This window comes from Triplophysa rosa, linkage group LG14 (genome assembly GCF_024868665.1).
Source record: "Triplophysa rosa linkage group LG14, Trosa_1v2, whole genome shotgun sequence".
NCBI classification, from domain to species: Eukaryota; Metazoa; Chordata; class Actinopteri; order Cypriniformes; family Nemacheilidae; genus Triplophysa; species Triplophysa rosa.
In genome coordinates, this window is record NC_079903.1 from 8,542,695 (window position 1) to 8,568,126 (window position 25,432).

Sequence of the window (25,432 nt, forward strand, 5' to 3'; positions counted from 1 at the left end):
ATGACATGGGATGTGTGAAGAAAATCTGTTTTTATTTTTGTCAAGCTGTAATTTTGTCAAATTAATAAATAATGGGAAAATATTCCTTAATAAACACATGATTGATTTCGGTCTCTTCACACATATCATTATTCAAATTGTGTTATTTACAATTTCGTTTATTATACATATTCAATAAATTATTTAACAGTACTGTTGTATTCAAATCTTTGGACTGCTAGTGTATTGTGTTTCTGTGAAGACCTGGTGATATTTCAGAGATGTTTTCTATTAATTTCAGTTAATGTCTCTCCAGATATATGGTAAATTTTGTTGATACAGTTGATAAGATAAATGGCCAGGGCCTTCCTCTCTCTCAGTATTTAGACTGGATAAGGAAAAACACTTCCTGTTTGTCGACACATTCCAAGACTAATATCTCCCCTCCATCTTGAAAATACACTGATCAGGGACCAGCCTCTTTTTTTCAAAATACAAACACCTACCATTGTGAGATCAATCAAAACTCTTTGTCAATATTATCACTCCATCAATAGGTTAACTGGTATGTTCAGTGTAATGAGTTGTGATAAGTTGTTGTTTGTTTACACTTATTTAAGTGAAGAGACAAACAAATGTGTCATTCCTAGAAACCTGTGCCAGATGTGTGTCATGTGTCCTCATCATTTACTGCTGATTGACTTATATACACTACTGATGAAAAGCTGGGTCATCCGGCTAAAATGTTTCATATGATAATAAAAATGATCTGTCAATGAAAATATTAAAATTTTAAATCTATCATGTAGATAAATTCATATTTTTTTAAATTTTCATTCATTGCAACACTAAAACTTTATTTAAAATGTTTTTGAAGTAGATGATAAGCTAATACAAGCCCAGAATAGATTCATAAAAAGTCAAGAGAACATTTTTATAAAAGTGTGTTTACAATGAATATGGTCAAATATTCGACAGTTTTGATTGACTTTGGGTTATTTTAGACAACAATATTCTCAAAGTTATACTATATTTGAGAAATTTTTGTTTTGAGCTTATACTTTTATTCTAAAATGTGGAAAACAATCATATATAATGAGAAAGTGCTCCTAAATCTTGTATATTTTATTTTTAAATCACTTTTAATAGAACTTGAACGCTGAAACATGTTAAATGTACTTTGCATAATATTACAATAATATTATTTATAACAAGAAAGAAAACTGTGATACTACCAGATTTTATTCAGTTAACTTATCAAAATGTTTGTAAGGTTGTAACAGATTTAGGTCTAACATTAACAGAACATCAAATCACTGTTTTTGCTTTGAGAACCAAAATTAGGTTTGGGTAATAGTTTAATAGATGACCCCCATTTGTAAATCATTTTCTTTCACAAATAACACAATTTCCTGAGAATGACAATAAATACTTAAGTCTAAATAAGTGAAAGAGAATAAGAACACAGAGGTCAGCTTTACAAAATCCAACACATTTTAATTAAATACTGTAAAACTCAGAAAGGTTAAGCAAACATCTTTTTTGTTCTCAGTTGATTTAAGTCTCATGCTGTTAAACAGCACTAAGCATGAGCTAGATTCACTCGCTCATTCAAATTTCACGCATTCAATATAATAAAGTGCATTACTTCCTCTGGCTGCCAGTGGCACTCAAACACAGCACAGGTCAGCTCAATACTCTCACACAGGTCAGCTCAATACTCTCACATAGTATGCTGTGAGAAAAAAAGGTCCAGTTGCTTCCCTGGTTTAAAAAAAATGTTGTGTCCTGATCTGTGCTGTTTCTTTGCATATTTCTTCTATTATGAGGCTCCCAGTTTTCAGACTGTGGCTGTGTTCGGAAAAGCATACTACCATACTATTTTTACTATATTTGCTGTAAAAAGTATGTACATTGTGCATAATATGCCGTTTTATGGATGCAACTACATTTCCCAAAATGTGGAGTATACAGAAGAGCACACTGTGGGAAATATTGTATCCCACAATGCATTGCGCTTGACTTTCCATTTCCAGTGTGATGAATTGGAACTAATGTCAGTCTATTTAAAATGCTTATCATCATGTCACATGCGTGTGTTCCTATAAAACCACTATGCAGGATCTACCGTGCACTGTGCAGTATGCTAGTATTCCATTCCGAACACAGCCGAATGTAGTGCACGTGGACACCTGGTAAAGCGAGGGTGCCATCGTTTCCAAACGTCGCCATCATTTGTAGAGAGCCTCATCGTAGTTTTATTTTGCTGTGTAGGACCTCACTGAGGCGAGAATGAGATTGTCAGCTCTTTGTTTTCAAAGTGATTCAGTTAAGTGCATCCCTATACACAATGAAACATTAGCTAGCCGAGCTAGCGCGCAGCAGTATTTAAACTGTGTGTGAGAGAGGGATCTAATATACCGAAACACTGTCACAGGCAAGGCCAAGCCATGAAGAGATGCAAAGATGTCATCTTTCACTACTACACATACGTACAAAGATTAGAAAAGGTCACAAACACCCTGTTTTGCCATGTTATGAATTGAGGATGGGCCACTTCAGTACGTTCTTTTAAACATAACCTTCCGTCTTATTTACAAACTAACCAAACGTGGGATATCCCCGTTTCATGCATGTTTAAAACAAGTGATCATTAGAGCGATCGTTCGTTAAATGATGGAGAAAAGCATAACTTGGCAAATATTCAGTCAGGCTGTGTAGACATTTTCGGAGAGGCAATTTAGCCCAGCAGGTCAACTTTATACGTTAAGACGTTGATATTTGGTTAAATATAGGTTGAGAGATCAGGCAACCTCACTTCAACGTCAAGGCAACATCAGGAAAATGTCTAATAGCAACACGTGGCGCAGAATACTGGACAACTTGACATGAAGTCATTTAGTTGTCTGCTAAATGCAACTTGATTTCCATTTCCAACCAATCGGTAATATCTCCAACGTTGTGAATGTTGGAGTGAGTCCAACATCTTATTGACGTTAAACTGACGTTGATGGATTGGAATGGTGGATAAAAGACTGAACTGAAGGCTAGCCAACTGTAGCGTGCGTATTGGCTTCCACACTTTTGTGGGCAGGCTTGTGGCATTACCACATTTGCATAATTGTTAAAACAAAGCAAATGCAACACTATTCAAGCGCGTCATTGAATTTTTTAGTTAATTCACCCTTAAACGTTCCCTAACGCTCAAGCCTAAAACAGTCAATCATAGCAACGGCAATGCATTGCTGTACGATGTTATTTTCTCTCAGTGCTGTAGCTTTGCTAAGAGTCAGAACTTTTAGCGAGCAACACATTCATGGAGTTGAACAGGATATGACACGTCCGCTGGTCTCACACCCTCATTTCCTGTCGATCGGAGCAAGTGCAAAGGCCACCTGAAAGGTTCATGAAACCCATTCACACACAGGGATGCACGGTTGGGAAAAGAAGGGCGGGCTTACAGATTTGATTAATTATTAGAACTAATCGTGGAAAAAAACTGTAATTATTCAAAACTAGGGTCCATTTTAAAACTGCGACTTTTCTTCAACTGACGTTCCACGGGATGATGAAAGTCTGGAATTCCCATCAGCCGTTTAGAGCCGTGACCACCTCAGGCTGGAGTGAGATTAGTTAGAGGTCTTCATTCATAAACAATCTTGTGTACACTCAGAGGATCCATCAAATCACAAGTCTCCGGTTGGCTGTTTTGAGGCCAGCTATGGTTCTCAGGCTTCTTGCATCTTCTTGCAACGGCCAATCATGCAGCGGCGTGTGTTGGAGAACACAAGAACAGTACAGTTTCTGAGTTTGGCTGGCTGTTATTCAAGTCCTGTTGCTCTGTGTGACAGGCACCTTCACTCCTTTTTGTCCTGTAGCTAAAAGGACGAGAGAGAAAAAAATATCATTTTTTCAAGATGGATAAAAGTAATGTCTTCAGTAAAAGTACAGCACAACTAAAAATTCAGCTTTTTGGGAATCTTAAAGTATGTAACAATTTTGGATACTATTTGAGATGCACCGATCCAACGGCCAACAATCCGAATAACACTGTATGACTTATCGCTTATTGCTCTGTGAACTCTATGTAAGTCGCTTTGGATAAAAGCGTCTGCTAAATGACTAAATGTAAATGTAAATCGGTATCGTATCGACTGATAAAAGGAAAACAGCCAATGATCAGGGCCGACATGTCCTGTCAATCAAAAGAGGACAGGAAAATGCAATAAATGTGTGCTCTGTATAGAAAATGTTAAGAAACATCACCAGTTTGATGGTCAATAATAATAGTCATTATATGAATTAATAACACTCAGAAAGTTAAGAAATATTCATTTAATCTTCAGAATCGGTATATGCAGATATCACTCTGAATAATCGGCTATAGCTATCGGTGGAGAAATTTTGTATCGGTGCATCTTCTGTTACTATTCCAAATCATATATAACTCTTTACTGATCAGTTTTTCCTAGGGATGGAACGGTTCATGAAAAAAACTCAGTACCGTTCAATTCACTTGTCACGGTTCGAGACACGCGTGTATTCTTCGGTCCAGTCATACGCAGCGCGACATGCTTTTTCCCATTTGGCACAGACAGAGGCGAACGTTAGTAGCATAGTTGACATTTCCGCTTATACTACATTAAAGTCGCGTTAAAAATCATGAGTCGCAGGTTGCTGGGCTTATTAAAAAAAATATGGTTGCTTGTTGGTTGAACCTCGTTTCTTTACATCCATGGTCGCCGTTTTCTTCAATGCATTGACTAATACTCTCTGCTTACAGTTAGGCTTTTTGGACTTCATGCGGTGATGCGCAGGCTGATCGGCCCACAACATCACAGCACCGGGAGCCACCCGGAGCCATCTACTGACGAATCACTCTCGCGGCACTGTCATGTGGTCCACGCGGCGTCGCAGGTCACGCTAAAAGCGCAAGCACATGTATAGCGCATATTGTCCTCAAACATCCCGTCTCCTTTTCCCCTACCACTTAAACTAAATGTATTCTCAGCTAGAATTTAAGGCCAACAGTTGTAAACCTTTTTTACAAATAAATGAAAAGCCTGTTGAAATTAACAACATCTCCTCCCCTTGCTGTATCGGAATCTCACCTATAGGTTTAATTTATGATTGTCAGTGTCACAATGTGTCTGTCTAAAATCTAGTTGCCTCATTCTTTCAGTTTTTTGATTACATGACATGACCTTAATAATAACTTATTTTTTATTATAAGGCTATATATTTTGTGCTGGTGTATGGTATTTCTGGAGTGTTAAAAGAGAATTAACATTAACTACTGCATGTATACTGAAAACCGTGACCACAGAACCGTAATACGAACCGAACCGTGGATTTTGTGAACCGTTCCACCCCTAGTTTTTACTGGGACAAAACTCACCAAGTCTGTATTTTTCTATAGCTTCTGCTCGTTCTTTTGAGTCGAAGTACCAAACGGTGATAGCGTAGCTGTTGGAAAACACAAATTAAAATCAGTTGAGAGATAAAATGGTTGACTCACTACCAGTTTAGGAGTTTGGGTTCTGTGACCCTTGTTGCACACCTGCACCTGTAACAGCTACCTTTGGCTTAGTAAAAGATATTTGAGACAATACTTCAGCATCTAACACTACCAAACTACCTTTGTAAGAATAACAAATAGGGCAGCACGATGTTGACGAAAAACGCAATATGCAATAATTTACAGTTTATGTAAGTAAAGTAAAATATTTTGAGTAAAGAGGCTCAGCTCATTTGTTTATTCCTGCGTCTCTAGTCCCGGCACGCCACCGGCAACCACGACAGGCACTCACATTCAGGAAGCACGTACTTCCTGTGCCCCGCCTTGCCCCCAGCTGTGGGGCTTGAAATGCACCCACCCTCATTCTAAATGCAGAATGTAATGTAAAACATAATGTAAACGTAGAATTCTTTTGTTTTTCTTTAATGAGCGAGGATGTCCAAAAATAGAAGGTTTAAAGTGTCATTTCATCACAGAGACCCTTCCTGAGGAAGACCAACTGCAGGTGTGGCATTTATAGGGCAGGATCAAAACCTTAATAGTGTTTATATTGCTGTGAGAACAAAGGTGGTGGACATTATGTAGGGGAGACATGAGTGCAAAAGCATACTGTATGTGTGTGTGTGTTTGGACTGATGGAGGTGTAATAGATGAGAGGTTATGAGGAGACGTGGGTAGAGGAAATGTGTATGCTCACGACCTAAAGCCAAGAGAAGAAGAATTTAAAGCACTGCAGCAAATGACTTTTGGCACCATTTTAAATATAGACCTACATAACTGCACCGTGAGCTTTAAATACTCAAAAGCTGTAGAAATCTCACCGTGTGGCAAAAGCTGGTTTGACCTCATGTGGGTTTCGCCGGTCCGACCAGAAAATGAGCAGCCGGTCAAAAAAAGGCTCGATGTTAGCCACAACATTACGCCCCTCGGGGTAGAGCTGCAATAAACCTCCATGAACCTGTAAAACAAAAATAAAAGCATAAAATGTTTGGTTTCCGCATGTACAGTACATCCTCTAATCTGATTGGACAAGGCATGTTCCATCATGCCTTTATACTGAATATCATCACGGCTGATATTCAGCACTCTTATGTGATGTTGCTAAATTACATCATGCCCGACCAATCACAGAACAATGAAAGCGTGACGTCACACCTTAACGTCCCAGTCCTTGTTCAGGTAGTAGATGCAGGTTATGCATCGCCCGTCGCCGTTGGGATTGTCCACATGCCTCACGTATCCTGTTCCGTTGCCGGGGTAACACGCCACCATGGCCTGGTAGAAAAAAGAGGTGCATTGAGAAACACATGACCTATGACATCTACATCTGAAAGAATTTCTTTGTTTGTTTTCGTCCTTCATTAGTTTTATCCTTCAGAGTGCTAAGAAAAGCTTTGGTCTGAAGAGAAGGCCACTGTGAATGCATTTAACAGGATTTCAGAACTGATCAAATAAAATAATGCATCAAAATAAAGAAAAAAATGAAACTTGGTTAAGGTTTTACTGTAGTTTTTATTTAGGGTGTAATTTAATTTACTGTGTAAGGTATTTACTGTGTAATTTAGCAAAAGGGCAAAATACAGTACACCAGGGAATATGGATTTTATTTAGGGCTGTCAAACGATTAATCACGATTAATCGCATCCAGAATCCAATTTTGTGTTTACATAATATATGTCTGTGTACTGTGGATATTAATTTTGTATTTATTAACACAAAAACATGCACATACATGTATATATATTTAGGAAATATTTAGATGCATTTATAATGCATTTTTTTAAATCATGTTTTTTATTATGTTATCATGTTTTTATTGTTTTATCGTGTTAGGTAGCTGTATATTTTTTAGTTATTATGGCTTAAATCAAAACAAACCAACTGCAGTGTGATTGATATTAATTGGAATGCACAATAAAAAAACATGATTTTTGAAAACATCTCATTTTGGAACCAAACTCTTCATATATTATGCAAACACAAACTTTTATTCTAGAAGCGATTAATCGCGATTAATCGTTTGACAGCCCTAGGTTTATTCTTCTAATATATATACATAAATGCATACAAAAACAAAAAGCTCACATGTAAAGCATATACTAAGTACTATTTTCAGTTATTGATATTTTGTTCATCCTCTTTTGTTTTTGACCATAGTAGTCATTCTCCTGGGCTTGGATTCTATAAACATTGTGCATGTGTTGTGTGTTTTTTGCCAAGCCTCCTTAAATGCGTCCTAATGCTGAAATTCAGATTACAAAACGTGCACACATAACAACATATTTAAAACAACAATATAATATGTTTGAATAAAGGGCAAAGATGTCAATTAGGGTGAACAACCAACCTGATCTCATGGGAGTTGGCTAATTCGTATGATGTGTCATACAAAAATATATGTTTATTAGAAAAAAGCCCCTCCCCTAACCCCACCCCTAAACCTAATGTCACTGGTGCGAAAGCAAATCGTACTAAAACATACAAAGTTACTCATTCCCGTGAGATTGTGTTGGGACATCAGTTTTGGGTAATACTGTAATATAATTTTAGTTTCAGTAAAGTCTGTATGAAGTATGTGGTCATTGTTTATAAGCTTCTGATAATCTAATGTAATGTTTACTGTCAACTGCTGTACAACACTACTAGAAGTTCTTTTCATTTAGCTTGCTGGCCCTTTAAGAGATTTGTCGCATGCTATGCTGTCAGAATGACGAAGCTTTTTCACACTGGCACCTGCCAAAGTGCACGCACACTGATGCTTTAAAATAGCATGTGCTTTTTGGTGTGTCTACACACAAAGCGGCCATAATGCCTCACAACTCATAAACTGCCATTATCTCTCTATGACAGAGCAGTTTATAAGGGCTTATGACCACATTCCTGTCTCACCCAGCTCAAAAAATGAATATCACATTTCTAAAAATGGCACAATGAAAATCTTTAATTGTCTTTGCCAAAATCTTCATTCGTCATTATTGACTTTGTTCTTAACAGAATCCGGTCAAATTAATCCGGCTGTTGCCGTGCCGCTTCACCTTTCAGACTTCAAGAGTTTAGTGGTGTGTTTGACTTTGCAGCTGTATTTGTTGCCATGGCGATACAGTCTGGCACACATGCTCTCACACGTCGAGCTGCCGTGCCCATGTGGGTGACGCCAGTTCGAATCCAGCTTGTGTCATTTCGGTTTTGGCACGACAGCTGCCAGATGACGGGGAACATGCTGATGAGTCTGTTTCAGCAGGAATGCGAGCCATCTGGGTCTTTCGTCTGTGATACGGTCAGCACTTTATCAAGCCCAGGAGAGAACACGCCACCTCCCGAGCCGTTATCTCAGCGTTTATCACTGCAGTACAGTATCGCGGATAACACAACGTGCGTCACGTGGACAGATAGAGGAAGCGGCACGTTCGGCCCGCCTCATTTTCACAGCCCAGATCGCCAACAGCTTCTGGTATTCTCAACAGGGTTCACATACTATTCCAAAAACCCCTATGTTCTTTTATAACGACATATAATCTGTTAATCTGTAATAATAGTTCACGCGAATCAAAAACGAATATTTAAGTAAACAAATTAAATGTTCAACTAAATGTTCAAATGTCTGTTTAAGACATAGTTCATAAACAGATGACCCCTGCAAAACAAACCCGCGGTCATAGACTTGCACTGACCGGCCCTTGAGCTGATCACATGACCCCTGCTGGCAGACTAAGTAGTTCATTAAAAACAAATATGACCTCCCGATTAAACAGATAAAACAGAGTAGAGATTGTCCAAATATAGTAGGGATGTAACAATATTATCGATATCATGTTATCGCAATAGCAAAATTGCGATAAATGTCATACCGCGCAGACTTTATACCGAGGTTTTATCGTACAGTGAGATTTTGCTATTGTTACATTCCTAAAATAAAGTGGAACAGCTCAATACAAGTGTTATTTTTTGCTCCTCTATTTCCGGTAACTTACAAACAGGCAAGTTTTACAAAAATTTCAAAATCTATTTATTTGAACACTCATAACTTTTTTTATTAAAAAAGATACGTTGGGCTGTAACTGTTAACATTAGTAGATGCATTAACTAACATGAACAAATACTGAGCCACATTAATCCTTGTTAATGTTAGTAAATGTTAAAACAATTATTTATGTATTTACTAATGTTAAAGGAACAGTTCACCCAAAAATTAAAATTCTGTCTTCATTTACTCACACAGAGGTTGTTACAAACCAATATAAATTTTGTTGTTGTGCTGGAACGTTTGTAACCAAACCGTTCTGGGGCACTAATGACTTTCATAGTAGGAAGAAAAACTACTATGGTAGTCAATGGTGCCCCAGAACTGATTGGTTTCCAACATTCTTCCAAATATCTTCTTATGTGTTTAACAGAACAACGATATTTCTATTGCTTTGGAACAACTTCAGGGTGAGTTAATAATGACAGAATTTTTATTTTGGGGTGAACTGTCCCTTTAACAAATACAGCCTTATCGTTAAGTGTTAACTGGTTTACTAGCTAAATATAAGCTATTTCCAAAAGCTACAGTTTTTTTAAAATAACCTTTAATTTGGTCTTGGTTCTTCACCGTCTAAAGGATTTCCCCCAGAAAAAAACCCTGTGACCTTTCACGAAATGAAACAAACTTCTGGTGACATTTGTGCAAAAAAAAGCGGTCAATACCACTTTGGTAGATGTCCAAACAAACATACACAAACGTAGAAAACCCACAATCAATGTTAAACAAGGCTTAGCTGACAAGATATGGACATGGTCCATGGTTTTATCAACATTGTGGTGATCTGTAAAAGAACATCAGACACCAACAGACAACACCAATGTCATGGGTTTGACTGCGAGGAATGCCTGAACGAATTTAATACACTGGATGCTTTGGATAAAATATGCCAAAATGCAGTGTCAATCTCAATTTTAGAAACTCAGCACTGTAGTGTAGTAGTAACATAAAGGAATGCAATGGAAAACATTCAGACGTTCTCTGTCAGAAGCTGAATATATAACTCTTCCCAAACTGAAATGAAGTTAACCGCCTTATCATGTGCTGCAGTGGGCTGGGCTTAAATATGCAGATAAACGAATGACTTGGGATATGCGAGTCATGGCTTAGTGTTGTCGGAAAAAAAACAGATGGAATTCTTGTGATGTTGTGATGATTTTATTAGTTCTGTGAAAACATTCTGGAAGTGAAGTAATAATGCTATAAAAAATTTGTGTGAGACATTTAGTAAGTCCTTTGATTATGCATGCCATTGTCTTACTCTTATCATGTAACCGCTTCTTCAAACAATAATATTGTTTTGATCATGTAACTTCCTTTCATGTCATTATATTCAGGTAGATATGGAGCACAGGCTGTGCTGCAGATAAAGCAGTGTGTAAACCTGATGATGAGACAGCAGTTGATAAGTAGGACATCAGGGTAGGATAAGGACAGGCGCACAGTCTGGTGCATCGGAGGCAGAGCAACGCGTTCAGAATGACAACAAGACGATTCACAGATTAAGGAATTCTGCATTTAGGTTCTCAACAACAAAGAAAGACATGGGGGTTTAAACAACATGAGGATGAATAAATATTAATTGTTGTTGGTTTTTTTGGTTAACTAAGCCTTAATGCTTTATTCCCGGAAAATACATTTACATGTTTCACAGCTATTAGAATATTTCTGTATTCATGTAATAAGCATAATCCACATATATTAAGATTTAATTGACTCCTTGACATTTTCTTCTGGAAGCACTTGAGATAAATACTTATTATGCTGGATTTTACTTACTATGGACTAGTACGTAATTTATTCATCAAGTCTTAAAGTTTACAATAAGATAAGAGTGAAAATGCAATACAAGTCAGAAGACCCTTTTCAGTTAATTCAATTTCTGAGCAGAATTACTAAAAAAAATCAACAAAAACATTAACCTCTTCAGTATTTTCATTATTTTTTTATAATCGTACTGAGAGAATGCAGGACTTATGTATATCTCAATAGCTATGATGCATATATACCTGCTTTTAAGAATACAGCCGCGGAAAAAAAATATGAGACGATTTCAAAATGATTTAAAAGTAAACTGATCATTTATGTTTCATTCTGTGAACTACTAACAACATTTCTTCCAAATTATAAATAAAAATATAGTTTCTATTTGCATTTATTTTCAGAAAATGAAAACTGGAGAAACAGTTCAAAATAACAGAAAATATGTTCTGTATTTTTTCAGACCTCAAATACTGCAAAGAAAACAAGTTCATATTCACTTCTAAGTAATACAACAGTAATATTTGTACAAGTACTTAGGAAAAGTTCAAAATATATTTTTATGTGATAACCTGGTTATCACAGTTTTCATGTGTCTTGTCATGCTGTCAGTCTTTCACATTGCTGTTGGATGAATTTATGTCACTCCTGAGGTTTGATTTTGTTGAAATTCAACAAGCACTGGACTGGAATGACCACAATACATCTAGAAATGCTGACTAAATGCAAATTTGCAATGGTCTCTTAATTTTTTCTGAGGATAGTCAATAAAAGGTCAGAAAGGTTAGTAAGGCTACGTTCACATTTGACTACTTTTTTTGACAAGAAAAAGTTGACAATGGCACTTTTTAAAGTAAAAAAACGCTTGCAGCATTGTTACAAATAGCAGCCGGCAATGTTCAAAGATAACATTTGTGCACGAAGGCAGCTTAGAGAGATAGGCAGCGTAATGGAATTCTCATCATCATCGTGCGCGCTTTTTGGGCACGGCAACTTTGGTCGGATCAACTCGAAATTCCCACTCGTCTTTCGAAGCTGCAAGATCGGTTATTCCATCGATAGAAAGATCAGTCTCCTCGTCGTCCTCATATTTCCTAAGATATTTTGTTATCTGATCGCGATATATTGACCGCAGTGCTCCTCTTCGATTTTTGTCCCTTACACTCGATTTGTAGAGAACGTAAATCCTTGCTGGTTCTTCGACGTCCATGCGAAGACTGTGTCCGGTGAATCTGAGTTGCCGCTCCCGGATGGTGCTTCTAATTGTCTTTTGCCCTGTTCTCCTGTATAGCTCCTCATTTGTCATGTGACTCTCAGATTGGTTTAGACCTAGCATGATCCGATAACATTTTCTTGCAAAGATATCCAGGTCTTCGTAGAGAGCTTCTGTGAGGGTCCACGTCTCACATCCGTACAACAGGATTGAGATACATGCTGTTCTAAACAAGTCTATTTTTATTTTTACTATTGGTGATCTAAGTATGGGTCTAAGCAAGTCAAAGGCTGTCCATGCCAGCCCAATTCTTGCTTTGATGTCATTTTCAGTGGATCCTAGATATTTGAATTCCGAAACCACAGCAAGGTTTTGGCCGTTTATAGTCAGGTTTGGTGCGCTTGGTTGGTTGAGATGCATTTGTACAGTCTTTTCTATATTTATTTCTAACCCAACTTTTGCGGCGTTTCGTATGAGAGCGTCTAGTTGTTCTTGCACTCGCGTCGCTCTCTAGAAGAGCTATGTCATCCGCGAAGGCTAAATCATTGACTTTTCTTTCTTGTTCAGGTTCTTTCGTCTTTGTTTGACTTCTTGTGACATGGTAGCTTTTGCACTTTTTTGGCCTTGTGCGTGAGATATCCGTTTTCGGATAATCTAGAAAAATATAGTCAATCACGATTATGAATAAGAACGGGGCTAGTACATCACCTTGGAGAACTCCAGTTGTGATTTCAAATGCTTCTGATAGTAGGCCTTCTAAGAAAACTTTACTTGTTGACTTGTCGTACAATACTTTGATCCCATCACCGATCCTCTTTTGTATTCCATAATGTCGCATAATGGCAAACATCATTTCCCTATCGATTGAGTCGAACGCCTTCTTAAAGTCAATGAACGATATGAATAGTGGTATGTTCTGAGTAGGGATGGGCGATATGGCCCTAAAACTTTATCACGATAATTCCTGGTATTTCTTGCGATAACGATAAAAATGACGATATATCCATAATGTCATCCACCGCTGTTTTTTGCGTCAAGTGATAGTAGCTGCATGTAGTCTAGACCCTCAGAAAAACAAATATTATCAAAAAGTAAAACTTACCCCAAATCAAACAGCTCCTAAAATATACCTACAGTGTTTTTGTAAATATAAAATGTAATAGTGAGATTCGACTTCAAAAGGTTGTAGTAAAGAAAAGTTAAATGAACTAAAGCTCAATAAACACATCATGTCACACCTAAAACTGTATATATTCTATTGTTGGGTGGAAACAATCGATCGCATCACGCTGTCAATCACTCTCTCTTGAACTGTGTGAACCTTCTCTTCTCACAGCAACATACACTGAATCTGTCTATGACTCGCGCTACAGAAAGAGAACAGAAAAATGCGGGTAAAAGAAATCTAATTAAATAATCCATGCTTTTATACGCTCATAAACGTATTTAAAATAACGTAATACAAACTCGCATGTGTACCGTATGTAAACAGGCAGCAGTGCTGTGCGCGCTGTGTCGCTATGAAAGCACATGTGGGCGCGAGCTGCGCACGGGACGCTCCGTTCATCCTGTATATAACAAGCAAGAAATCATACTAAACTATTTGCGCACGCGCACATAACATCTAACGAATGTTTAAATAAATACTTTTAGCCAAACTAAATGTTGTGGTGTAACGCATTATGACTATCAACGAATACTTAACAAACGAATTAAATAAAACGAAAGTGAAACTAAACATTAACTCGGACGCATCTACAGTGCCAACCTAAACGAGATTTAGAGCTTTAGTGCAAACTCTTTCTCAGCTTCACGTCCGCCCTCCGCTATACCCGTTTTCACTTCACATGTGAGCTGTGAATGGGTCTCACAAAGATATCTACAAAGAGAGGGGATGACGTCATCAACTAGAATTTATCGTTTATATCGCGGGAAGACTAATTCCTATCGTGTGGGGAATTTCTACCGGTATATCGCAAACGATATAATATCGCCCATCCCTAGTTCTGAGTATAGGCGCCTTCTATTATTCTTCTCAGTATATGGATCTGCTGGGTGTAGTTTCGGCCTGTTCGGAAGCCTGCTTGGTTCTTCCTGAGAATTGCATTGATCGGTTCTCGTATTCGGTTGAAGAGTATGCGGTTGTAGACCTTGGCTGCGATGGACATCAAGGATATGCCTTGTTCTCGTATTAAACAAGCTAAATAGCATTATGTTATTTATCTTAATTACATGGCAGCATAGGCATGTCATTTCTATTTCTACATGGTCGCTTTACAGTTCCCCTCTGAGACACGTGCGCACACATCTACAGGTAAGCACACTCCCACCAGCGGACAGAGAGCGTGTGTGGGAAAATATGTCGCGTCAACCACCTGAAATTTAGATAAAAATATTGACATTTTTAAACACTTAAACGCTCCCAGAGTGGTGAAAATGGCAACATTCGCTCTCCTGCACCGAGTCTAAGTACAGAAAAGACGCATGCCCTGCCCCTGACAAGCAACAGTCCAGTTACCACCGGGTGACAGGTTTTCACCCAGCTTATCCTTCAATCCATCCGGACCGCGAGACATAATAAACTATTAAAAACATTAGACTATTTCTAAATTGTCTATGTCTAAATTGAGCAGCACGTCTACATAACTGAGCTGCACACATCACACGCACTCAGGGAAAGTTATGTTGATTATTTTGCCGATATATCTTTATTTAGCGCCAAACGCATTCATTTGAACCCTTTCAGCTCCGTGAGCGCTGCTTCTCCCGCCAAAGACCAGTGTTGTCCAAGTTACTTCCAAACTTTAATACATTACAGATTACTTGTTACTGTTATTTAAAAATAATCCCTTACCTTACAATATTACTGTCTCAGAATTGTAATACGTTACATGACTCCTGTATTACTTTTGAGTCACTTTCACCAAAATAACTACAGAAGTAGAACTTAACATTCTAAAATAAGTCTTTGTATTTTTGTATTTTCAAAATACAAAATACTTTTTGCCAATCAACCAATTTAGAATGCTGATTTCTTGAATTAACTAGGCTATACACAAATAAATAAATAAAAACCACTAGATTCAATGCATTTAAATTCAAAATACTATTACAAAATAATAGTATTTTGTATTTCAAATGGATGTATTTGAATACACTGCCCATCCATGCAGTCTTATAAGGAGGTTGATTGGCAAAAAGTATTTCAGTTTGAAAATACAAAAATACTAAGATTAAACACATTTAAATACAAAATACAATTAATTTTTTTCAAAGGTATTTAAATACAAAATAGTCCCATCTCATCACTGAACTAGATTATATAGAATTCTAGCTAGTCATCATGTAAACGTTAGCATACCTTGTCATTGCTGCTGGTCACAGGGATCTTGCTAACTAGCTTCCTGAAAGCAGCCCAATGACCCCTCAAAACCGGCCCAAAGGGAATGAAAACTAGCCCAATTATTTTCCGGTGTCGAATCAAAGTTAACAACTGCCAAAAGACGTTTCTATTGCTATATTTACTTATCTGAATGGTTTCCTAGGTATTGTATATATTTTTTGTTCTGATGAACTCAAAATATGTTTTGGGGGATTTAGGAAAGCAAACAATTCTGGGTCACCTTTGACTACCATTATTATTTTTTCTGCTATGGTAGTCAATGATGCAAAATAATTTTCAGTTGCTAACATTCTACCAAATATCTTTGTGCTCAACCAAACAAAGACATTTATACAGGTTTGGAACAACTAGAGGGTGAGTAATCCATAACAGAATTTTCATTTTTGGGTGGAGTGTCCCTTTAGAAAAGATCCCACGTGTGCTCGAGGCCACGCACGGAAATGGACGAGAAACGTGTTTTCTCTTCGTAAGACATGCAAAAACTTGCTTAAGAAATAAGCTTGGTTAAGTTTATTGCATATGTATAATGTGTACAAGCACGTCAATGTTTTAGTTGTTATAGACTGCATATAGCGCTGCTCAAACGTGATATTTGGCAGCCGGAAGAATCAACTGTTGAACACTCACGCGTGATTTCTTTCATTGTGCAACGTGACATGCACCTTACGAAACATTGGTAAAAGCATAATTCGGATGCATTGTCCACCGCTATATTTTCCTCTTTGGTTGAGCTGAGCTCCCGCGTCCCTCCCTGTACTGTAGCCTGCCTGTCTGACGCTAGTTCCCCACACTTTCGAGAACGGGCCGGTCCTGGAGTTGCCAGGCATTCATCTGAGTATGAATACACATTAAGAATCTCATCAATTAACATTTATCCTTAGAATATAAATAAACATTTTGGCGGCCATAGTACATTATGAAAGTAGCCCAAAAACCCCGCAACCCACGGCTCCATAATTTTTCCCACAACTGCATTTTCAAAATAGCCCAATTGTGCGGGAAAACCGCGACCCTGGCAACACTGGCGCTTGGGCTTACAGCGAACCGGGCGGGGCCAATAGCATCAGACCTCGAGCTCAGAGGCTGAAATCATGCCGCGTTACAATACAAATTAAAGCTGCAAGCAGCGATGATCGGGCCCTCGCGCAAAAGTGCAACCGCAACCCTGTGCCATCACCACCCGTCGGTCTCATGAACAGTGGGCAACGTGCATATAAGGAGTTACATTATTCTACTATATACTACCCTGTACAATGTCTCTTATATGTTATTATCCCCCATTTTCTGTAAAATAGTCTTTATTTTATATATGCACAATTTAGAATCTTTTAGACTGTAAATCGTATTTTATTGTATTGTCATTGTGTTGAATGTCTGTACTAGAAGCTTCCAACACCAAAGAAAATTCCTTGTGTGTGCAAGCACACTTGGCAATAAAGCTCTTCTGATTCTGATTCTGATTCTGATTATAGATTTTTCCGTGCCATATTTCCTATTGCCAGCTGGTGGCGCTATGACTATAAGTGAACACTGACATGGATATGTGTTCAGGCCAAGACTCTTATCAAACATATGAAGTGTGAGGCCGGTCGGACATTGTGTGCCTGAGTTACTATAGCTTCCTGTTTCATGGCGAAACATCAAACTTTGTCAGGCCACCATGGACACGCCCCTCAGAGAAAAGTTAGGATCTTTCAATGTATCATCACAAAGGTCTGAAGATCATACTGGCCAAATATGATGCTGACCTGTTCGAATCTCTATGAGGAGTCAATCACAGTTTGAAACATGTCACTTCCTGTTTCCTGCAGGTGGCGCTATAACTGTATCTGAAAATTACCATGTAGATGTCTTCAGGCCAGGACTTTTATCAAATGTGTGAAGTCTGGGTGAAGTCTGGGGCCTGTTGCACATTGTAGGCCTGAGTTACAACAACTTCCTGTTCATGGCGGAACGCCAAACTTTGGCAGGCCGCCAGGGTCACGTTCCCCCACGAAAAGTCAAGATCTCCGCAATTTAGCTTCGCAAAGGCCTTAAGATGAGAATGACATGAAGATGATGTTGATCGGATTAAAACTCTAGGAGGAGTTCGTTAAAGTACGACGACTGGAAATTGAAACAAATTACAAAATTGCACAGGAAATCAAAAATCAAGGACTTCCCGTTGGGTTTAGAGATATGCTCCAAGAGACTTTTCTTAATGATTCGGTTCTATGAGCCCACCAAATTTGGTGCATGTATGTTTTGCGTAGTGGCCTGGGCAGTTCTAGGTGGCGCTAGCGAGCCATTTTGCAACGCCTAATTTTGAAACCCCTATCAGAAGTAAATTTTCGCCACGTCTGATGCGTGTACATGTTATTGTGAGTTTTTGAGCATGTTTAGGCCTTCAAATTAGCGATCAAAGAGGGAGAATAACACAGAAACAATAGGGCTCTGCACTGCGGTGCAAGCCGGTGGCTTGCTCCTCCGTGCTCGGGCCCTAATAATTGTGATTTGTTGAAATTTCAAAAATTTTTCAACATAAATTGCAGGTGCAAAAGTGATATTGATTCAACGCAATTAACATTGACAAATTAACAATTTTTTAACATTGATTCAATGGTTGCTTGCTATCTGGGTATAGATTTAATACAAATCATATAGATATTTCTAAAAAAGATCAGTAAATATCACATTACAATGGTGAATTAAAAAATGAAATGAAGAGCCACAAACCTATATATTAAACTTTAAAAACACGTGGGTATATTGAAACAGAACAGTTATTTTAAATTTAAGATGCAGTATAACAAACAAAATTTCACAAAAATAGCTGTAAATAGAGGCTGCAATCATGTGAACCGCTGCCTTTTATATGAAGGTGATGTTAAATTCGAGGACACACCCGGATCCCATGTTAATTAAGCAATGAATGAAGGATACTCCCTGTTGTAACATCCACCCGTTGTAAAAAGAAAAGTGACATCTAGTGGATAGTAGTAGCAATAACATTAACGTAAATGAATGTTCAGTGCTTGCGTAAATATGAAAGAAAAAAAATCGATTCACGGCTTTTGAGAATCGATATTGAATTGATTTGTTTAAAAAAACGATTAATCGATTTTTCGATTTTTTTGCCCAGCCCTAATTAACAGCCTACATTCTTTAGTCTTTAAAATGTATTACATAGGCCCTACGCAAAGTTTTTGGACCGCCTTCTGGGCCATTCTTAGTTTTAGACTACACGGTTACAAATCTTTCGTTTAAACGACTGTCAAATTAGTTGTAGAGCACATCCCTAGTCCTTAAGGGTCCTCACATTGTATGTTGAGATTGTGACCTTCTTTGTGATGTTGATTGGGTTTGCCTTTTGGTCGGGGGCTTGTTACCAGTCAGTACCACGTGGAGGTAGAGCCGGGACTTCACTGACGGAATTCTATTTGAATTATAAACCGAGAGCGTCTTTTTTACGATACTAATTTCTCGCTAGAAATGCAATTTACTCCATAGGATTATAATGTAAAACAGACTAGCATCTTAAAAAAAGAAGTCATGTGTGAACACGGTCTAAACCAGTTGTTTGTAAATCTGCTTCCTATTTCTTCAGAATAAGAGGGTAAACATACTCTAAACTCACATAGAAATGAGGGAAGGTTTACATGTTTACGTTTTCTCGCATTAGACATTGATGTCATTTTTAACTTTCACTTTAAAATCTTTCCACTACCCCATTCTCAAAAATACTTTCTCAAATATGCATTTGTGTGTCTGATGGAAGAAATTATGTCCAGTCGAAAGTCTGTATGTAACTCTATACTCATCTACAGCATTACTGTATTCTGCTCGTTCACTGCAGAGCAAATAAACAGAGATGCCAACATTACATTTCCTTTCTACACTTGTGTACATCTGTATAATCCAATCGTCCATTTTGCCTGAGCCATTGTCTAGACTTAGCTTAAAGGAAAAGATCACCAAAAGTAAATATTTTGACACCATATACTCACCCTGTTTTTGTGAACCATAAAATAAATTATTTGAAGATTATCCTGACCACTCTTTTGCATAAAATACAAATACATTAGAACTGGGCCTGTCAAGCTTTAAAACGAATTAAAAGCACCAGAAAAGTGGTCGGTGTAGTTACATTTACGCACTTGTCAGATACTTTTATCCAAGCGACTTACAGTGTAATAATAGTATACATTCCATCGATATGCTCTAGAGCATTTTCACATAAGAGCGCAGAAAACAGATGTGGGATGAGACTCATGCATTAGATTCTGAGACTTGACACAATAAAAAAATGTCATCTGACTTCAGAAAACTGAAATATATAGAGCCCAAGTCACATTTACTTTCAATGGTGCTTTTGTTGAAATTCCTTCTGGAAAAGAGTAGCCAGAATATTCTTCAAAAATGTACCTGCCGTGATGATCATCATATTGGTTTAAAAAGAAAGTGAATAATGACAGAATTTTCACTTTCCTTGTTTATTTCAAATCTCCAGTGCTTTTAATCTGTGTGCGTGTGGTACGCACTCTCCTCATGCTCACGTGCTATAAAGGAGGTCATGTGAGACATGTGTCGTCTCCTAAGGTCAGATCTGCTGCAGATAAACGCTGCGAAGCTCTTCCCTCATTTTTAGATCCCTTTGTCTGCTTCATTTCACTCTAGTTTACTCACTTTAAAGAAGTCTATTACGTGCCTTTATTACACGGCTCTGTGAAATACTTGATTCAGGTCATTGTGCAGTTATAATAATACACAGTCTAACATAATAAAGACATCCACGTTTTAATTTTTGTCTCCTACATAGTGCTCTTTTCATGCCTTTTGTGTCAGTCTCGTTTTCTCACATAAAATTGAAACTTAAACCAACATTTTATGTCCATTAACCCCCCAAAATACCCTTTCTTCTACACTCAACCTGAATGTGCATTATCCCTTCCATATCTGTCAATATCACATGCAACAATGCTCTGTTAGTCTATGCGATTCTCTTGTGATGTTTTCTTTGGCTGTGTACGGATGGTTGTCGTGCGAGTCTCGTACAAACGCATTACTCTCGGCGCACATGCTGTCCTCTGGGGGGGGCATGTGAGGTCTGCTGCAGAATCTACTGCGATGTGCCTGGTGCAGTTAAACGCTGGTACTCACTGTCCTCTTTATTTTTATCCTCTTTGCCAGCGCTTTTGTCTCTCTTTGCAACGAGTTTCTGTTATATATGTTGAATTATATTGAGATATGAGATTGAATTACATGTATCAGGGTGACGTCCTTATGCAACGGCCCTGGTTTAAAAACGGACCACATGCACCCACCCACACTCACTCTCTCGCAGTACACAACACGCTACATCGTCTTGTTTCCAGGGCAACAGCGGGAAAGTATTTTGGCCAGCTAGAAAGCGAGGGGTCTGATAAAGCACAGGAGAGGAAGACGAGAACAAAAGAGGCGGGTGATCGGGGACAATAACTGCACCAGAGACGCAACAAGAGACTTGCCCGAGAGTCCTGACGAGTTATTTTCATGCCGCGGAAAAAGGTTCAACCTTCAAACTTGATTCAAGTTTGAAATATTAAAGAACACTATAGTACACTTTTTTATTTACTATAGTAATGTACAAATATACTATAGCACACGAGAATTTTACCGCAGTCTATTGCAGTAAATACTATAGTATACATTATTTTTATGGACAGACTGTATAGTAGAGCATTGAAAATTGTATTTGTTAAAAACAAAAAAATTATATGGCCCTAATTTATCCAATTGTATAACGTTAATGTCCTTTTTCAGTTACTTGTCTATTTATGTGATGACCTGCACTTGTGTTTTTTTAAAAGATGATAACAGACGTGCAAATGTGCTATGTGCAAAAAAAGTCAACGCACAGCCCTGGCTATACTTTCATTCCACTCCAACTGCCGAAACACGCAAGGATTTAAGGCAGTGTGCTGCAGATTAAGGGCAACATTTGGTACAGCAGACTGACCGTTTCAACTCAACCATCAGAAGATTTCTTTGAGTTGTGGAGAGAGCCATTCCACTCTGACTCACTCTTACCAGAATGCTGACATCAACACAGCAATACCACTGTAAGATTCACAGGAAGGTCATCTGGATCAAGTTTACAGAAACAGAAACGGACAGACTGTGATTACAAACAGGAATGCCTATTGGGTGTGTAAACCCAAATAAACAAGTCACATACAGCTACTTAAACTATTGAAGATACATCTGTCTGATTTGTGTCTGGTAAACGCCACCGCATGGAGATTATAGCGGAGAACATACCACTGGGCAGGTTTGACCTGGCAAGCTCAAATAACCAGACCTGCGTCATAGGGGCAGTTTCACTCTGACGCTCTTATGAGCTGACAAGCCTGTTGCGACATTCTGAACGCGAGCGCGTACAGGTCGATGTGCTGACATAAATCTCCATAAAACATTTTTAATCCTCTGTGCCAGGAAACTTGAACAAAGGAAACAGTTTTGAACTCTTCATGGTGTCACAAAGTCATAACCATACTTTTAGACTTCAATAAAAATTGCTTTGGCTAATTCAAAATATTATTATTTTATCTAAGTAAAAACACTCAAGGTTTAATTTCATGAAATGTCCATTAAAAAACATTTCCATTTAACCAAGGTGAGGAATAGGCTGATTATTGGAATATTTGGTGAACCGCATCTGTCCCTTACTGACTATGGAGGCTTTTTAATACACAAGAATGTTTGTGTATGGGTTAGAAAAACACTGATCTGAGATCTTATAAGAACGTTCTCCCTCAGTGCCTTTACTTTTATTTATATAAAGGTTATTTATATATTTTTTGTTTTGTTTTCCTAAACAATAACCCTTAAACACAAGATATATTCACCTGAGAAGGAAAGATTTTTTTCTACTTTTTTACTGTTTATCAATGGGGTAAGAAAACAATTCAAAGGGAAAAACAATATATATCTTTTATTTTTGTGAAATCTATTACATTTTGATTCATTTTACTTCTTCAGAAAAATATACCTTGCTTTAAGGATATTTAGATAATTGTGTTTGGAAACAAGACAAAAACCGAGTAAGAATACAACTTCTGAACTGAAAAAGTTTGAAGAATGTTAGCACAAATAGGTGACCCTGCCTGTGAAAACCCAGCTAAAGTCATTTTTTGCTGTTTTCTACATAAAATCATCTTACATAATGTACAGAACAAATAGTGAAATTAAACGGTAAAAATCTAATTTGATGCTTGTTATCTCAGAGTTAGAATTTGAGACTTGAGCACACATACATCTGTAAGACGTATATTTGACGTCTGCATTTACATCCGCGTAACGTATTTTTGATTGTTTGCTCATCTGCAATACGTCTCTGAGACGTCTGCTGTTTGTAATTTAGAATGGATGTAAAACTGCTTGTTTTGCAGACATCTTACAGACGTCCCTGTGCTATCTATCTGGCCTTTTTTCACAGACAGGGTCACATAGGACCTGAATCCTGATCACCTACAACTCACCTTGGTGCGGCCGTTTATGACGCGATTTCCCAGCTGTCCATTGGCAGCACTGCGCATTATGGCCTCATCGATGTGAGCCATGAGGCAGCCGATGTTCTCGCACCCCGGTTCGTTCCCTTCAACCCAGGCTATCTGGTCTCCACGGATGTTCATAGAGGGTATGCTCTTTTGGCTCACCAGATGGCCACCTCGAAATTTCCCGCTGCGATTTAGAATCTCCACCTCCTCCAGAACTTTATCCCCCAAGCGAGGGCCCAGAAAGCTGTCTTTAACGCAAATGCCGTAAAACTTCATACAGGGCACTATGTACTGCTGAGCCACCTGTTCTGGAGACAAACCCGCACTGGAGGGCACGGCTGGCGTGGACTGCACCTCAGCCTGCTTCTCCTGCCCTGGGGGTGCGTGGTTCACTGCAACTTTGTGCCCATTATGATGAACCCAATTAGAAGTGCAGTTATTGTGTTGGTGATTGGACGCAAGGGGTGCAATAGTCCGTGTGCTTTTGCTAGTGTCAGTTTTGGGGTCCATTTCAAGTCTCCTCCTTTTGTATTCCAGCGAAGATGTGCCCGCTCCATGGGACGTGTCTGAAGTACCACTACATCCCTCCACCGTTCCATGGCTGCTACCTAACCCCGAATCTCTGTTCTCCTCATCTTTTCTCCTCTGATGCTGGACCGGTCTTAACCTCACATCTCCACAGGGTCTCTTCCCAGGCAATAAACTCCTATCCGCATGTCCCGCAGAGTTGGGTTGAGTTACGAGACTCACCTTTGGGGTCTCCACCGGTCCGTTCGATCCGGTTTGATGTGCTGGGACATCATGAAAACTTCCTTCAGAAGCCAATCCTTCACCATTATACAAGGGCAAACCGCTTTTGCTCTCCTTCTTGAGGACCGTGATCCCAGAAGCGTGACCGACTCGCAGCTCCTCCAGCGTGTTCCCGTTGACACCCATTTTACTCACAGCAGGAGACTCAGGACAGCAATTCGGCACTGAACGGATATTCTCGGTCCCGTTTGCATTTATAAGCTCCGTTTTCCAGCCCCTCCATGTCATCTCGTCTACCCTCGGAGGCGCACGTAGCTCACGTCCAATCCACATTTTCAGAAAAATCCTCACAGCACATGCCGGCCTGGCGGCGCTATTAGCACGAGCCTCACAAACTTTGACAGTGAAGCACAGATCCAGTTATTTTACCTAAAGAAAGAACGTGACATTGGTAATGCGAGTAACTTAAGTGCAAACAAATCATACACCTGAACGCCTAAACTTATCAAAACCAAAGCATATCATATACACTCAATAAATCCTTGTCATTATAAATTACATCAAATACAGATTATACGCTTATACAGAAGTAAATGTCGTATATAGAAAATTAGCAGGTGTTATCACAAACAACTCGACTACACATTTTTTTTATTTGTCAACGTAAAAAGGTAAAGACAATCTACACTAAAATAGCATCTAAAATGTCTGTTCTATTGTCGATTTTATTATTTTCTATTCATTACTGCATTACACGCACATGTACCGCATAGACTATGACAAAGTTTACTACAAACTGTTATGTAGGCGAGCTTTCTAACGTAATAACTCTCATAACACAACAACACACTCAAACTTATTTTTTGCAATTAGTAAATAATTGAAATGAATGAATGAAATAACAACCTAAATCCGTTGGGTGATGGTTTGTTTAATCCACATTTTAAACCTCTACCATTTTATTACCATGCGTCCTAATTTATGTAACTATATTTAGCCTATATATATATATATATTGTCTGTTTGTGAAGGTTAAATATACCTACATATATAAACAAAATATTAGTCTGCTTACCTTTACGCGATAAAGGCACTATAAATGACCAGCCCCGATCATATTGAATTTCCGGGATTCTCTCAACCAGGTCCTGTGTACGCTGATTTCACAAAATAATACTATTTAAAATGTTGTGTTTATGGGAACCATGATATAAAACACCTTCCAATTCTTGCGGAACAAAAAGTACCCATCGTATCAGTTCCAACACTG

At 38.4% G+C, this 25,432-nt stretch overlaps 1 protein-coding gene across 1 annotated transcript; it reads right to left on the bottom strand.

The window, feature by feature from the left end:
• Positions 1–1,116: 1,116 nt before the first annotated feature.
• Positions 1,117–25,432, bottom strand: egln2 (egl-9 family hypoxia-inducible factor 2). The gene is made up of 6 exons (XM_057351133.1): positions 25,238–25,432; positions 23,395–24,591; positions 6,653–6,772; positions 6,319–6,455; positions 5,378–5,445; positions 1,117–3,857 (listed from the first exon to the last, which is right to left on the bottom strand). The coding sequence occupies exons 2-6, from the start codon at positions 24,493–24,495 to the stop codon at positions 3,805–3,807; spliced, it is 1,479 nt and encodes a 492-aa protein (XP_057207116.1). The 5' UTR covers positions 24,496–24,591; positions 25,238–25,432; the 3' UTR covers positions 1,117–3,804.

Bases quoted from the DNA above. Each gene is read 5' to 3' on its own strand.
- egln2 (XM_057351133.1), bottom strand. From the start codon at position 24,495: ATGTGGATTGGACGTGAGCTACGTGCGCCTCCGAGGGTAGACGAGATG. The intron at 6,773-23,394 runs GTGAGTTGTAGG...TTTTTCTACCAG, and splicing joins TCATAAACGGCCGCACCAAG to GCCATGGTGGCGTGTTACCC. The intron at 3,858-5,377 runs GTGAGTTTTGTC...TCGTCCTTTTAG, and splicing joins TATAGAAAAATACAGACTTG to CTACAGGACAAAAAGGAGTG.